A 17,907-nucleotide genomic window follows, 5' to 3' on the forward strand; every position below is an offset into this window, starting at 1 on the left:
TTCTACCACAAGACACTTAACTGCCAACTGCTGTACACTGGCCAGCTTCCAGGATGTCAGTGGAAAACAGCATGCACGCTCAGCAACCCTTCCCCGGATAAATACAAAACTTTAGAAAAAGTTTCTGGCAAAGTATGCCAGTCAGTGTCTCAGCAGCTAATACAATGTCTTCATTGACACGCCTGAGCAAACTGTCATTTTCTGTCTGCTGGATACGTGACCACAATGAAATGTTGTCACCACATCAAAGTTTTCCACGCCTTCGATACACGACTCCCAGCGGAAGCTTCAGTGAGCTGCAGTGAATGACTGTACCGCTTCATACAGGAGACAAGACAGTGACACAGACGATGTTGTTCTAAATGCAGAACCACAGTTTTACTCATTCTGCATGTTAGAGGACGACTGCAAAGGCCAGTGAGGCTGGTACACCAACAAACCTGCAACCACGGTGAATCCATGCATCACACACATCAGTCTACCAGCACGCCGGCTGCAACAGAAGACCCGGGCTGAATCTCAGCGGGTATCTGTGTTTCTTAATGAGAGAGATGCTGATGATTAACTAACGGCGTGTTTGATTGACGGTGGAGGTAATGCGAGCAGGCCTTCATTAGTCTGTATCTGATCTGACTGATGTTCTCGTAGGTCGGCACGCTGACACTGATCTATGAGCTCGGACACAGACTCATAAATGTGTGCAGATTATTAAAGTGCTTCGGGGACTGGCCTGGGGTTTGCTGACAGCGCTGCTGGTGGGAGGCAAACACAAACATGCCTGCATGTGAAGGGAGAGGGTGCAGACAGACGCTATAGGAAGCACCGAGCCAGAGCTGGATATATCCCACAGCGCTGTTTTTACAGACCTGGGTTTTATAGAAGTTTTAGTCCTTGTGTTTCCAGAATGCCAGTTTTTTTTTTAATAAGCTTATAAACGCAGCCTTGTTTTTAGCCTGTTTAACAGTGTGTTTTGAACTGAAGTCAGTGCTGGAAAAAATAACAGATAAACAGAAAATTGTTCAATAACAAAACTGAAAAATTGTTTAAGTTATTTCTCAAGAAAAGACCAAACTTTCCACTGGTTGGGTTTTACATTGACAGACGACAAAACTGGGCTGTGAGGAAAATGTGATCGTAGACAAAATTATAAATTGATTAATTATCATTAAAAGATTATCCACAGATGAAGAATAATGATCATCAGTTGCATTGCTTAGCTTAAGCTAGCTGAGGATTGTAACTCATCTTATCTCATAATAAAACCATTGTAAATTACACCTAAATTACACCGTGTTTCTAAATCTGACTGACTGGGAATTTTTCTTTTTCCCTGCCTGATTGCAGCAGGGAATCAGTTGCTGGTGGTCACAATCAAAGAGTGTTGCAATATCACTTTAATTTATTCAAGTGCTTGATTAGAAGTTGGAGGTTAACTGGATTTATCAGATTTACTTGTGTTTCTATGGTTACAGATCTACAGAGCTGTTGGTTGAAGCTTGTAAATCATCTTATCTCACAATAAAACCAGTGTAATTAATATTCCATATCAAATGAGTAATGTCTTTAATAGTTGGCTGCATGATAACTGGATAATATGTAATGAGGCTTCCCATTAGGACCATAATAAATGGTGTTTTTGGCACAATGACAATTTTATTGAATGTTATACCCGATTTGATGTACATAGAGTTTAATGTATGTAATGTATTTACACTTTTAGTTGTTTCTGATATTTTATCCCATTGTTCACCTTTGCATTTGATCATTTCAAGGGCAAAACCTTCAATTTGTTAAACAACTTTAAACCTTTCCCCTCAGCTGAGTCCGTCCATGTTTCACAGACTGTAGTTATAGTTAGAAGAGGAGTTTCCGTGGAGTGGATCACACTGACCGGCGAATTTAATCTGTTTCATAGGAGCCAAATATCGGCCCCATAAATTGGTCTAATTCAAACCCTACTGACTGTTAACTACATCGGTTTGTCTGGCTTCCTGTCTGTGCTTCAGAGTTACAGCCTCAGAAACACAATGTGGAGCCCAGTCATCACACCACACAAATGTAGGTGTAGCTGTCGGGGAAGGAAACACACGATCAACAGCATTCATATTTCAGCGAGCCCATGCGGTGAACTTTGCCGCAGCAGCAAATTCTTTTATGATGTAATTAAAACTTCTTAAAAATGGCTTCCCCCCGCGAGAGCCAATTAGAGGACAAAAAGGCAAAAATCTGAGGGAGCGGTAAAACCCAGGACATGTTTAGAGTCTAAACAGCACAAATTTACAGCGCCTCTGAAGTCCCAACTCCTCCGTTCCACAAGCCGCGTCCATACAAACACAAGTGTCTTTATTTACAGCGTATTGATTTTCAGCTACACACACTTCATCAGGTGGTGCGACGTGCCACGTTAATCACTGAAGTTTATGATGTGGACGAGTGCCTGGTGTGCATTTTCCAGCTTTGTCTCAGTGTTGCCTTTAATTTGCGAATTCACGCCGTCGGTGGCAGAGAAGGTGAGACTGTCAGTCGAGACTAACCACGCAGATGTTCAACAGATGTCAGTTAAGACACTGAATGCCTATGTACTCGCTGATTTTAGTAGATCATGCCACTGGTTTCTATACTTTCTATAACTGTCCAAGTTAATAAGAGTGATTTCCTTCATTCCAGGGAAAAAAAAAAACGGTTTTAGTTAATTTTCAGAATTGTATTAAATTCTGCACGCAGAGCTTTGGAATTCAATTTCTGTCAAATATTACGTCATTGTTGCAGTAGAAGGGGCTGTTTTGTGTTCAAGGACATCCAATATTTCAGTCTCCTGCCAAACAGTGAACACTAAATGCAACAAATGAGAAAATTACCCTTTCCAGGACATCCATATTAGCTTTTGTTTGTCTTCTGGATTCATTTTTCTGACTCTGTGGCTCATGAATGAAAAGCAGTCCGGTTTTAAATCTAAGATGTTGGCACATCCATTCTAAAAACTGAATTAACTTTGGCAATAAATAAAGGTGGATAAATGTTCACCATGATGGATTACCAATGTCCAGGAAGCTCTAAGCCTTCTCAAATTGATTTTAAAATACGACAAAATTAATGAAAACAAAACTGACGGCAGCATTTGAAAAACACTCAGAAATTTCACGATTTTATTAAATAACTGAAATGTAAAAGTGCAATTAAGCTCACGGACAAGGCTGCAAAACACGTTTTTCCAGGCTGCTACAAAAGAAAGGCCCATTCACCTTTAAAACAATAAGAATACTGACAGTTCCCGCTGTGATGTTGGAGACATGAGGGAACGTGTTGTTTTAGGAAAAACCCTAACAACCCCCTCACATGGGCTTCGGGCCAGGGAATCCCCTTGGCGCCACATGACCGACACGAATCATGCATCACCCCGGGGCGACGGCAGGCAAGTCAGTGTCGGGAGGCGTGCGCCAGCCGAAGCACCCCCTCTTTATAAGAGCCTGCTAATGGGGAGGAAGGCTGGGTTTTTGTAGGTTGGGGCGGGTGAGCAGGGCCCATTGGGCCCACAGGGGCGCCTCTGTTTACATGCCCTTCTGACCAAAACAAATGTAGGGGTCTTCACCCGAGTGCTTCGCCTCTGTGTTTAAACAAACAAACAAATAAAAGGGGGAACATGATACAATATGGTGGAGTCGAGGGAGGGTGGGGAACGAGGGACTGAAGGAGTGAAGAAAAGAACCCAGCACTGATACCAGTGTGTCTGAACTGCTGCTGCTAAATGCCTGTGCACTGATAATCTGTGGCATTTAAGAGCTGAACCTTTGGCACTGAATATTGTTCAAAGTTCAAAATACGTTGTGACCAACAAACAGTAAGTGGCCTGTTGGAATGAAACCAGTTGTGAAACCAGTGTCAGAACACTGGTTTCACCCAGGTACGAGAGCTGGACCAAAGCTGACATGTTTATTCTCACACTGAACCTGTATTAGAAGTCTTTCTACCTCCAGAGGTTGAATTAGGAATAGCAAGGACTCCTGTTGCCAGAGTAATGAAAAGAAAATTATTAAGTGCCAAAGTTGCCAAAGCTAAAGGCTGGTAACTAAAGCTACAGGGCAGGAAACAGGAAAAGATAGCTGTCATTGTTAACATTAATTAGTTAACATTAATTATTGGCTGGATGCAAACCTCAATCTCAAGCGTTAGGATTAGGGTCTGACACCTTCTCTGCCCCACTGTTACTGCTATGAATCCTGGTACTAAATAGTAATGTCATTTACTGAGACGCATGTAGAATAAAATTGAACTGTCCCACCAAAACCAGTTCAGGATAAGGCCTCCCAAAGACAAGCAGCACCACACTGATCCACTGTTTGATGTCATCAATCAACTTACATTCTATCCATCATACCAGAGGCAGCAGACGCTGACTGGAAACGGTCTGAGTTTTAATAAAAGGATGTTATCAGCAAATTGATGTCTTTACCCTAAGACAAGAAGAGAGAGCAAGAAAAACTTAAGAAGATGAGAAATAAAAAAAAAAAAAAAACACTGAATTGACCCGGAGAGAAAGGAGGTGTGGGACAGTCAGGTTATTGAGTTATTGTTGGTTTGTTTAATCTAAATTGAGATGCACTGGAAATGTGTTTTGCACTTGTTCTTTGGAAGTGTAAAGATGATGTTATCGTGCCAGTGAAGGTCCTTGAAATTGAATAGAGACAGAGAGAGACACAAACAGACACAGCGTGAGGCAGGCCGAGGGAGTCGATCAGAAAAAAACAAAAAACAAAAAACACTGGGAAATAAAATCTCATGAAAAAACAAGTCGTCTTAAAAACCTGAGAAAATATGCAAATTTATAGAGATATCTCCGATACACTCCAAAGCATTTCTCATGTTTCAAGAAATTTCATGGTGTGGATGAAGATATCTTTAAATAAGATAATACTGCCACAAGATAGTATCTCGATTTGTGGAAAATTAATGCAAAAAGTTGAGTTCCACTGCTATCAAGTGACGTGATATCACAGTTTCTTCTACTTCGAGGGAAAAAAAAGACTTTCAGGAGCAGATAAAAGTTTGGATCAGATGTAAAGATGAAGTGAAGGCGACGTTGTAGGTTCCCATGTCGACAGCAGAGTAATCCAGGGACCGACTGACTGACTGACTGACGAGCATCGTCCACCGTCTCCCCGCCCAGCGCTCCGACACGCTGCACGCACTCCTCTGTCGACGCCTGTCAATCAATGCCTCCTTTGTCGATGTCGGCCAATCCCATTTCGCTGTTTCACGGGGACCATTTGATTGACAGGCCCGGAGAGCGGAGGAGTGGAGAGCTGAAGGTGGAGGGGATTCAGAGGGAGCTGGTGGCACAGTGACGTGAATGGAAGATGGTGTGTGTGTGTGTGTGTGTGTGTGTGTGTGTGTGTGTGTGTGTGTGTGTGTGTGTGTGTGTGTGTGTGTGTGTGTGTGTGTGTGTGAAGCGAGGCCTCAAACAAATGTGCCAAGGGCAAGAATCATTAACATGCTGTAGCTGGTGAGTGTGTGCATGCATATACAGTGTGTGTGTGTGTGCGTGTTTATATTAGTATGCTTCTATGTGTGTGTGTGTGTGTGTTTGACAGGCAGCGTGAAGGAGCTGCAGTAGTAAGGCCATCAGGCAGCCTGCCGCTTCCTGTCTGCTTTAATTGCATGTAGCCCTAGAGACTGTGCGCACACACGCACACACGCACACACACACACACACACACGCACACGCACACGCACACGCACACGCACACACACACACACACACACACACACACACAGACACAAACACACACACAGAATCCAGCCCAGGGAACCCCTCTACACAGCAGTGCTGACAAAGAGACGAGGCTTACACGGCTAAGATGGGAGCTGAACACTGAGGTCTTTCACTGAGGATGACGACGGCTCGCTGCTGAGACTCGATAAAGATGACGGAGGGAAGAGAATCAAGTGGAAGGGCTTTGGGAGTCTGAGAAAAGCAGGGCTGAGTAAACCCTCCAAGAATGAGCAACATGAATGTTTTTGTTAGCTATCAATCAGATAAATAATGCGTAAACACACAGTCTTACGTGTGAATCGTAATTAGCATTTTCCAATTAGAGGCTTAAAGCAAATCTTGACTTGGAGGCAAGTAACCATGAAGATAAGTTTCTCGCTCTGGGGGAGAGCAAATATTTTGCGTCGACCGAGGAAGAAGAGCTGAAATGTCAGCCTGTCATTGGACATGCTGAACGTCAGACTTTCAGAAACAGTCACACACTCACACTCATCTTATGTTTACCTCTTCTTGCTCATTGGTAAACAATAGATTTAAACACAAAAATAAGCATCATGAATTTTCACAGGCCCCCCCGGCGAAGAGGCAAACCTTTGACGCAGCAGCACAGTCTATTTCAGAAGTTAAAAATCCCCGGAGAAGAAGCATGAAATGTAAGCACTTAGAGGATGGGCTGGGCTCATTATAAAATCAATGCTCACAGGACCACTCTCATTTAAAAACATGGTGGGGAAAAGGTCAGGCAGAGAGAGACGGAAAAATCTCAATCTAATTCTTTGCTCAAAAAGCCACTTAATATTGGATTCTGTAAATTAAATTTCACACCCGGCTATTCCAGCCAAAGGATAATTACAGTAAGCAGAGGAAAGAATGGAAATGACTTGAGGTGGAAAACCTGTTGGATTGGTGATATTGCTTCATGTCTCAAACAACAAATTATAGCAGGGGGGTTAAAGACAGTCGGCAATCACCACACAGCATCAACCTAGTTATAACGTGTCAACATGAATTAAAAAACCAGGTTGGTTTAGTGAAGCAGAACGAAGTGAAAGTCACCAACACAATAACGAGTTTCTCTTCTTTGAACCAGTCCCACAGTAAAAGCTTCCAGCCACCAGCACTAGAAATGCTTAGAGTGAGGTTCCTTATAAAAAAAATAAAACATACTTCTTATGTATCACATTCTGTTTAACTTTTCCAACTTCCCTCTCTTTTTATTATGAATTATTAGATCATTTTACCTCTAAAATGATTCCATTAAAACACGGGGAAAACATCACTGATGATGATGAGTCCAGACGGAGCTTCGTTTTAAGGTGTCACGAGCTAAAAATGCTGGAGGACACTGATCCACACCATCTCAATCCTGTATCTTTTATTACAGTTAATATAAATGAATCCTCACCTAAAGCTTTTCAGATCCGGATTCAAATTCACAGGTAGCGCAGTAGCACCTCCTACCTGATAGGTGGCAGTAGCATCGCTGCTAGCATCTGTTCCCAGGTTGGTGAGCTTCTCCTTGAGCTTGTGGTGGGAGCGGTGGCGGAGGCAGTAGACCACGGTGGAGGCCAGCAGCACGCCGACGATGCACAGGATGGACACGACAGTGAGGATGAGGAACTTGGTGGACTCCGTCTGGCTGTACTTGGTGGGGATCTGGTTGATCTGGCTTCCCTGCGGGCCACAGAAGAACACATAAAAAAGGGTTAATATTATGTTTCTGAGGTAAGTGGTTCTCTTGCAGCTCAATAGGTAGAGCGTGGGACTATCACAGCCACGATGAGAGTTTTTGATTCATCCGCCACGCTAAAAATGTCTGCGCTCGTGATGGGAGCAGATGCTCTGGAATAAACAGCAGGGGTGTAAAACTACGTTCCTAAAAGTATGCACGCTTTCATTCCAGCCAAAAACTACAGCAGGTGATTTCACTGATCAGTCAGACAAGAGGAACTAATCTGCAGAATCATCTGGCGAAGTGCTTGATTGGAACAATCCTGCAGACTCCCAGTGCGTCATGGCACATGGTTTGATGGTCCTGGATTAAAGCATCCACCAAATGGCCCAAAAAGTCACTCTGAAATCCTTCACTTGACAAAATAATCTCTCTGAACCCCTTTAAAAGTGTTAATTATTTTTGCTTCAAATGACACTCCCTAAAAACGTTTGATTCTACATTAGGAGATGATCGCTTAAATCACATAGTTCTTTTCTTTCCTTTTTTGGAAAGACATAAATATGCATATCACTGTGCTCGATGAAAAGTATAATCACAAGCGTTTGTTCCACCATCTGTGCCCAGAAGTGCATAGAATGCATAAACTCCTGTTTAGCAAAGCCTTCTGGGTGTCTCTAGACAGCTCAACACACCCGATAGCTATATTGGAGGAGTTTTCTACCAGCAGACATTCGTGAGCAGGTGCCTCGCCAAATTCTGACCTTGGTGGCACTTTAATCCAGCGCGTGAAAACCAGAACCCTCAGCAAACAACTGGAGATGAAAGATTTCTCTTCACAAAGTCTGCAGCTCGAGATAACACAATGGACACATACTGTATGATGAAAGTCTCTGAGCTGCTTCGTGAGTGTGTAAAAACCACCACGGCAATAATTTGAGAGAGGGGAAGAGGTCTTATTGAACCGTTCATTATGAGCTGCAGCTCCGACTGCTGCTCGCCGTTCCAGCAAGCTCAAGATAATGGGCCTGTTGCGTTTCACCTGACTACTAAGAGTTAACAATAGGCAACATAATTCCCCATTATTACACACTGCGTAATGATCTTGACAACAAAGAGCGAGGCAAGAACCAAAAGAAGAGCTACAAATTGCACTGCCAATGACAAGGCCTACAATTCCTCCTGACAAAGAATTATCAAAAGAAATCAATTGCAAAAAAAAAAAAAAGTTTTTCTTGACTTGTTTCTGCTTGGGTACAAGTGTTTTTTTTTCAGAGCAGTGAAAGATGAATTCCCTCCTTTCACTGGTACAAAAATGTAAACCCTTGCTATAGCTTATTATTAACTTCCTTTGATATTACTTTTACGCTGCATATTATGCATGTTTGGCATTATTGTGGTGCCGGAGGAAAGTGCTGAGAGTAAATCCTTAGGTGATCTCATCTTCACAGAAAGGCAGCAGGCTTGTCTTGAGGGTAAAAAAAAAAAAAGGGGGGGGGGGGGGGGGGGGGGGGGGGGGTGGGGGGGCTGCGTTAAAAAAAAAAAATCCCTGTGGCTCGGTGGTAGAGGTCATTGAGATTAGGCGAGGTGTGGCGTGGTGAGTTAATGGAAAGGAGGCTTTGAAAGCGGTAGGGAGAAAGGGGGCAGCCCTGTCGGATCCCTCCTGCCTGCCTGTCAGCACAGAGGAACCCTGGAACCCTGGGAGGTGGGAAAAGGGCGGCTCTACCCTGCACACGGATTGTCCTGGAATTCTTGAGAGGTTTCAGGGAGTGACCCCCCCCCCCCCCCCCCCCCCCCCCCCCCCACACACACACACACACACACACACACACACCACCACCATCACGACTCCATGATGACCCCCCCCACACTCGCCACCCCACCCCCTATGATTTCATTCATTGCTGCTGCTGCATTCAGCACCTGATAAAGAGTGCCTGCAGAAAGACCCACAATGGGGGACAACAGTTGTTCGATGCTTTGTGGGGTGTCCACTCTGCTTGGGGAGCTCTAAGCCGTACTGTAAAAGCTGGTTGCATAGTAATGCGGTGGCCCTGAAAGGAAACAGTGGGCGTCTCTGACTGGGGTGCTGCACTAAAGAGCATTTTCTCACTGGTAAGAAAAAAAAAAAAAATTCATAATAAAAGCGGAACAAAAAAATGTGAGAAATTCAGCTCTGAACTACGGAGCACATAAAAGATTTATCTACTTAGTATCTAAGTACTACTGAGGCTGTTCATAAATCAGTAATAAACATAATGCAGGGAGTCTGTTTAAGTTAGATTTGTATGGCTGCAGATATTAATATTGCATTAGACATCCATAAAAGCAGATACAATTGATTGTGGTTTGGTTGTGTATTTTTAATGTTTCTTTTCATTAATGCGATCTTAATGTAAAAGATCTCAGCAGAAACACCAGCCGTTAAGGAGGCATCATAAACAAAAAGTAGCTGAGCAGTAGCCTGTACGTGTTGTGGGCTTGGCGAGGCCATTAATAATGCATTACTGCTGATCCCACATACTTCCACTGCAATCGTCTTTTGCAAAATGTATTTTTTTTTTCCTTTTTCTTTTTTCTTACCATGGATCAAATAACTTCATTTGTCATTTTACTCCCCGAGTCATCTCATTGTTTTGTCAAATTAAGTTTCATGGAGAGGGATTGCATCTTGCTCTGCGAGTAATGGCCCATAATTCAAGGCTCTAACTGTAACAGCTCAGTCATCTTTCACGGGACAGATGCCGGCGTTTCCAAAGCACACTCCCCCCTCTTCACACACACACATACACACACACACACACACACACACACATATATACACATGCTGATTCCTCCTCTCCCCCCCTTGGTCTCTTTATCATGGCTGCCTACCATGTCTGTCTATTGATTCAAACAAATGTAGCCTGACCCCAACTGCTTAATCAAGTTTGGTTGCAGTTGTTAGTAACAGTAAAGCGATGGCGGAGTGTGTGAGAGTGAGAGAGAGAGAGAGAGGCTTCGGTGTGTATGACTTGATGGTTTGCAGCGATGAAGAACGAGCAGCCATTCTGCCCGCGCTGCAGAGGCAGATGTAGCAGAAATTTGCAATGATTGAAAATCAAATGTTTGCTCAGGATGGGAGGTGGAACGTTCGCACGCGAGCCAACGTGTGCAGCCATTACTGTGCAAACGACTGTGCAACCTTTTTCTGTCACACAGAGGATGAAGCTGAACTCTAGAAATATTTAAATTGTCGGATACCTGTATCTGTACGGCAATTCCCATTCTTGTCATCGTGGTGTCAGCTATACTCTGTATCCGATAATAAGAGGTTATCTGCTCGGCTCTGCAGCTCTAAGGCCTCTCTCGTCTCTTCCTCCTGTGGCTTAACACTTTCAATCAAATTACATGCTGGGGGCTCGATGTAAGGAGCTGCAGCGCAGGTGAACTGCAGCTCAGCGGAGAGAAATTCAAGGAAAATGTAATATTTGTGTTGCTGGTATGTTTTTAGGTAGAAACGAATAATCTGAGACCGTAATCAGTGCGACTCCTGTGTTGATTCGGTATCAAAAAGGAACACAGCCAGCATGAAACAGAACTCCAGACTTCAATCTGGATTGTTCCTGGCATAGATGTCAGTTTTTTCTTTTTCTTTTTTTTTTTTAATCACACGACGCAGTTGTTTCTGGGGGAAAATCAGAAATTTCGATCAAGTCTATTTCAGTGAGCGGCTGGAAATGAAAGGAAAATATTGTCTCCCCAAAGGCATAGGGGAGAAGGGAGTTCCTTTCATGCCTCCACCTCTATTGTCCATCTGCTCCCGCAAAAGCGATTGTACTTGCAAATTTTTCATTTCACATGGGCAAACGTGATTTGACATACAGTGTGCAGCTCCTCCTGACTGAGTATTTCTGAAAAGCATTACCATAGTCCGTCAAGGATGCTGGCTGGCTGTATACGCTGCTGGGTTCAGCCCTTTTCAGCAAATATCAGACACACTCCCTACAGACAGACAGGCGTCTCTGAACAGGAGGGGAAAGAACAAAAACCCTCGAAAAGAGAGGGAAACGAAATGTACCACTGCAGAATATCTGTGCAGATTTTTTTTTTTTTTTTTTTTTTTTTTACATTTCTCCTTTGGTGAATTTGTTGATTCAGTTAAAATTGGCTCCCGTTCTGCCAGCTCTATCCAGGCTGAGAGTGATGTGTAGGTAGCGTTCTAATTCGTCGACTTACAATAATCTGCTTTGCAGGTGTTATTACTCAGAAAATGTTACTAAAATCAATTAGAATCAATTCGAATTAGGTGAAGTCAGTTGGAAAAAGTGCACAGAGACTGTGGAATAAGTGTGGGTGTGTAGTTTTTGGTATCTGGATTTGAGATGGAGGTCTAACGGTGGAGGGGTTAGGTCTCCTGGTTGGTGTGTGTGTGTGTGACAGGGTGTATATGTGTATGTGTGTGTGAAGGGGGGGTGTGGATTAGCCCGACTCCCATAGACAAAAGGCAGATGGATTTGCACGGCTCTGGCTTATTCAGAATGGGTGAAAAAAGGTCAGAGGGAGAGCGGCGGCCGGCCATTGTTTTCCAGCACAACGACTGCTGTAGGAAACAAAGATCTGTCCCTCACCTCGGATTCATCCTGGGCCTTTGAAAAAGTTCAGCCAGGGTTTTAACAAAACCTTTCAGCAAACAAGCACACAGCAACGCACCGCAGATGCACACACACACAGACACACAAGCACATGTAAGTAAGCAGCTGTATCTGCACAGGCTGATGAGTGATTTCACACACGTGTGTGTAGAATGCACACACATGCACACATGATATGTACAGCGATTTTATATGTGACACACTCACATCTGCAGGTGCACACTTGTACAGACTTTTATGCACGTAATATCTGATAAACCCACACACACACACACAAACACTGCAGAAGACTGCACTCATGTGTGCACACTGCACACACACAAATACACATGTGCGTAAGCGAAAGTCCACATGCACGGTTTTGAAAAAAGCCCAACATGCTATAAAATTTGTCTCAGCAATGTGGACTTTTTTTTTTGGACCATTTACAACAGAGAGACTGTTCATGTCACTTTACGAGCTTCTCATTCCCCTGACTTCTTATCTTACCCACACAAAACAGTGTGAATCCATTTCTCAGCAATATCACACACCGCATACAAATTAGTATCTTCCTCCAAGTTGAATATCACTTGCAAGATTAAAAATACACAGCATGATTTAAAGTTTTCACTCCAGCAGTGCCAAGACGCAGCTGAGAAAATGAAAGCAGCGGTAAATTCTATTAAACTGAATTTTCATATAATGTTACAGTGAGATGCAGCGACATGAAGCCCCTCGATGAGGGCGCGCCGTCAATCAGTGTCCAAACTCCACGGATACTCACACTGCTCGTTCACCCTAAGAAATTCTACTCTTAGTCAATTTTTGAAAGGAGCAGAGAAGTTTTTGATCACAAAATGTTATAAATTAAAAAAAAAAAACCAAAACAATAAGGGACTCTGCATAAAATGTGCACAACCCACTCCTCAATCCAAGGAGGGAACGAAGAGAAGAGCAACAGCAGGACAGACTCATCCTTTTCGGTATTTTGTAAAGATTTTTGGGACAAATGGAAGAGAAATTCAAAAGCAGCAGGTTAAGAGGAAGATCAGCCTTCATTAGCATGCAGAACAACAATTAAATCCTACCAAAAATCCATGGTGAGGTAATGCAACAGACACCTCCTCCCGCGTCTATTTCCCATTCCACTCCGACTGCACCGACACCACCGACTCAGAGACAGCACCACACCGGCGGAGGAGGAGGAGGAGGAGGAGAGAGTGAGTGGGAGAGAGAGGGAGTTTCATCTCCTCCCATCACCCCATTCTCTCCTTTGAAAATAATAAAAAAAGAAAGTTCCTGGCTTCCTCTCCTCCTCCTCCTCCTTCTTCTTTCTGCCATTTGCCTCATCCGTTACAGAAAAGAGGAAAAATGCACCAACAGATTTCTTTCCAGTCTTTTCCTTGACGCAGCTGAGCACAGGCTCAGAGAGGAGAGGAGAACAGAGGAGAGGAGAAGGAGGACCAGCAGCCTCCACCACTTCCACGGAGAGGAATGAGATGCTTTTTTTTTTTCTGAGAGAGAGAGAGAGAGAGACTACAAAGTGCGCTGTGGGGCTCCTCCTTATATTCCTCCCATCCCTCCCTCCATTCCCTGCCTGCCTACAGCACATGTCACCTCCCCTCGTTGCCATGGCGACGGCTCCACATGTTGCCGACAGGAGGAGGAAGAGGAGAGGAGAGGAGAGGAGAGGAAGAGGAGTTGAGGACAAGAGAGGAAAGCGGGGCCAAAGGAAGAGGAGGAAACCATGAAGGAAAAAGGAGTAGAAGGGAGAAGATGCAAAGGTTGGAAAAAAGAAAAGCAAAAACAACTCATTCAGACTCACACTGAGCCTTAAAATCTTGTTTTCCTTCAATCAGATTTAAATTATTCTGTCAGTGTGGCAACAGCCACTTGTTTTCTGGAAACAAGTGGAAATATCTTCAGGCAGATCAGTCCTCCGCCGACAAGAAGCTGCTGCTCGACTCCTGCAGGGTTTTATATTCCATGTTACCTATAATACGATTTCAGGACTCTACTAGGGACTATGACTTGTTGAGATGAAGATGTTTTACATAGTTACAGGAAATATCACGCTCATACGTCAAGACTTCCAAAGATGGAAAGTGCTTTCTGCCTCTAATTAAAAAAAAAAAAAAAACTATTTTAGTCATGAAATCATAGGACCAATGACTTCTGATAGAGTGTAATGTCATATAGATTTAAAAAAAGAGGCTAACATCTAGTCAGTCAAATCATCATTGGGAAAAATAACAATTTCTGTAAACAATGAAATTTTCAAAAAACTGGTTCCAGTTCAGTAACCAGTATGATCCACATTAAAACAAAAGTTTTGTATACTGTTTGCTTCCATGGCTCCGTTTTAGTTTCTCCAGTCCATCTGACAGAGACACAGCTGATTCAAACTCCCTTTGCTCAAATGTTACAAATTTCCATTGAAGCTGGATTCAAACAAACGGACAAACCTACGGTACGTTTTTCCATCTGTGTGTCTACCATAAGCTTCTTTGTCAAAAGGAAAGCGCAGTTGACAGTAACAGTTTTGCTGTTACTTAGAGAGGTGACCCACTTCACCGCGCACACACACACACACACACACATACACAGACAAACACACACAAATACACCATGGCCACCCCCAGGCCTAATCAACAAATAGGGCTAATGAGTTATTAGCAGCACAGAGTGGAGAAGGAGGCACTGAGACCAATGGAGGGCTAACAGCTGCAACAAGCATGGGAGGAGGGTTAGAGGATTAAGACAAGAAGGTGTGTGTGTGTGTGTGTAGTGTGTGTGTGTGTGTGTGTGTGGTGTGTGTGTGTGGTGTGTGTGTGTGTGTGTGTATGTGTTTGTGTATGTTTGTATGTGCAAAGCTACAGGAAATAGGTGTTCACACCTCAGTCTTTCTGTATTCTTGCATTTTTTGAGAAAATGTATATGTAGTACCTGTGTGTATAGTTTAGTGAGAGTGTGTGTGTGTGTGTGTGTGTGTGTGTGTGTGTGTGTGTGTGTGTGTGTGTGTGTGTGTGTGTGTGTGTGTGTGTATGTGTGTGTGTGTGTGTGTGTCCAATCCCAGCACTGTGTGCAGTTCGGCTTGGAAAAGAAACTGAGGGGGTAAAGAGAGGAGATGCTGCCTAATGCAGATGACAAGGTCTTTTCTGGGGAGTGTGGTGTGTGTATGTGTGTGGAGGGTGGGTGTGGGGGTTCTTCAGTTTATCTTTCTATTGAACAACCCCCCCCCTCAACTCCTTCACAGACACCCCGCACCTCCTTTTGTCCCCCTTGGCGACAGCTGGAGGTGGCAGGCAGTGAGGACCCTGCTCTACTCCGTATGTGTGTATGGGAGGTTTGTAGCACCCCCCCCCCCCCCCCCCCCACCACTCCCCCCCTTAATACTTCCCTCGACCCCCTCCTACCGAACTCTCAATGCTCTGAACACAAGCTAAGCGAACTGGAAGAGAGAGAGAGAGAGGGTTAAGGGAGCTTTGGACACCAACATTTCATTTACTTTCCCTTTCAGCGGCACGAAAATCGCATCCCGTTAGGCTTTTATTTTCTACAGCTACGCCCCCCGAGCACAGAAACACACAACGCGCTGCCACCTCTACCTGCTCTCGCTCTGTCTGTCTCTGTCTGCATCACGGTCCTAACAGCAGCTTACAACACGGAGGTTTAACAGTCTTATTGAAACGTTTGTGTCACAGCCTCGGTCGAAAAAACACCTCGACTCTGAGCTTTTAATCAGTAGATTTCAACAAAATGGATGCTTAAATTTTAGGTAATGGTTTTTTGAAGGAGCTGGTGGAGACCAAAACAGAGCAAAAAAGAAAAAGAATTGATTTAAGTTCCACAGATGGATAAATACATAGTGAATAGCCACTGTATTGACAGTACAGTCAGTACTTTACAGCACATCACAGACTTTGTGCTGTTTGTTTACCAGTTACTTGGTTTTCATAAATGTAAAGTCTTGTTTTATTCTTATTCAACATTTCTAAGGGCTCATTACTTCAATATTTGTACCATGTGCTTGAGAAACTCACGGCTCATGAAGTGCAGCTGAACTGAACTCAGGTGAAGCTTTGAACCTAAAAGCCCTGCATACGTTCTACTAAGTAGCATGAAAACTGGCAGTAAAGCCCTTGGAAAAAAAAAAAACATCTTTTCAAAAACCTCACTGAGTGGAGAGTGTAGTATACCACTCTTTTAATTTACTCTTTTGTAAAAAAAAAGATGTCTACGTAAATGCTGAGAGAGATGATATTAGGTGAATGCTCCATCCAAATGCACATGACAAGGTCATGGTTAATAGATAGAGTGTAATAAGACTGAGAAGTGCTGTACCTTATTCTGTGCATAAGAGCTCAGCGGAGGAGAAGATGTGCTGCCTGACGTACCACAGGTTTGTGCCACGCTCCACAGAGCAATAGATTTGTCTAAATGGAGCATTGTGCTCATGCTGAATGGTCTTCAGCCATGTTAGTTCTTATCTGTTATCACAATCTGTCATGTTGGTTTGTTGTATTGCTCCTGCCACGTAGCACTTTACCACTGAAACAGCTGGAAGATGGTATCATGGGCTCCTACTCCAGTGGATGAATAAAATAGAAGATGTAAAAGTGTAAAAGGGGGAAACAGCACTGGCTGGTGAGAAGAACTCAAACTTTGGTTGATGATATAATTTTCACTCTTTGTTGCTAAATATGTGGAGCAAGGCATGAACACTACCTGGGCAGTAGAAGAATCAGAAGAAATGGTTTTGAACAACTGGGTCTCGTTTCAAACTGGGTGCACGTTGCATATTTATCAAATTATCTATTTCATCCCACTCAGGAAACGGCCACATTCCAAAAACAACTTCATATATTCACACAGCTTCATAAAGTGTTTTGTGCTGTTGTGATGTAAACAGCAGTTTTTCTTGACACCTGATGTTTCAGCTTCATTTCTGTTACACAGGTTTCCGTTGCTGCTGCAGACAATCAACCAAGACAATCCTGCTTCCTACACACTGTAAGACATAATGCTGTGTGTAGAATAATAACACATCACTGCTAAATCTATTTCGACACCTTGTTGAAACTGCTTTCAGACATCAGCGGTTGTAGTATTGATTACATTAGTGCAAGTGTTTCCCTTAATTTAATAAAAAGAAAGATTTTCAATAAGCTCCACGGTTTTCCGTCTCAAGGTGTGTTCAGAAATAAAATTATTTATTCTGTTTGCACTGGAAGAACAGCAGCCACCTTCAGTTCTCAACGGCGGATTTAATCAGTTTTCTCACCAAATCTAACTGACGACCTTCACGGTGACGTCCACTTCTGTTTTCAGTTATTACACCAATGCCTTATTTCTTTAACTGTGAACGGGATATTGATACGAACACGTTATTTTCAGCTGGTCATGAGTAACATTATGGAGAAAGCATGTACTGTACACATTTATCAGTTTATCGGTTTTGATGAGTCCTACATTACGACTGACAGTGACCAGAAAGATCTCTTCTCTGTATGACTTGACTTTATTCTCTGCTATGACTTGGACCCTCACAGAACACCCAGAGTGACACAGTCCCCGCCGTCATTAACTATGGACGAACAGAGGATTTTAGACTAACAGTCTCCACATAATGAGCTCGGAAAACATCACTCATCTCACAACCTGAAAAAACAGACGTGTCTGCCTCTTTGTCTGACGGCTTCAGACCAGCACAGGCATCGACTCCGCTGTCAGCTCCGTCAGATGGAGACGACATCAGAGGCCGTCATTGGCCATCGCCGTGATACCCGCAAACGGCCTGCGCGATATTCAAACGGTCACCGGTGGATACAAAAAGAAAGGCTCTCTGT

General features: G+C 43.5%; 1 protein-coding gene across 1 annotated transcript in view; it reads right to left on the minus strand.

The window, feature by feature from the left end:
• LOC121193081 (receptor-type tyrosine-protein phosphatase N2-like) overlaps positions 1-17,907 on the minus strand; it is a 158,119-nt gene that overhangs the window by 33,264 nt on the left and 106,948 nt on the right. The window contains exon 13 of the mRNA XM_041055206.1: positions 7,232-7,444. Coding sequence (XP_040911140.1) covers positions 7,232-7,444 — 213 coding nt within the window. The remainder of the gene's footprint in view (positions 1-7,231; positions 7,445-17,907) is intronic.

This window comes from Toxotes jaculatrix, chromosome 14 (assembly GCF_017976425.1).
Source record: "Toxotes jaculatrix isolate fToxJac2 chromosome 14, fToxJac2.pri, whole genome shotgun sequence".
NCBI lineage: Eukaryota > Metazoa > Chordata > Actinopteri > Toxotidae > Toxotes > Toxotes jaculatrix.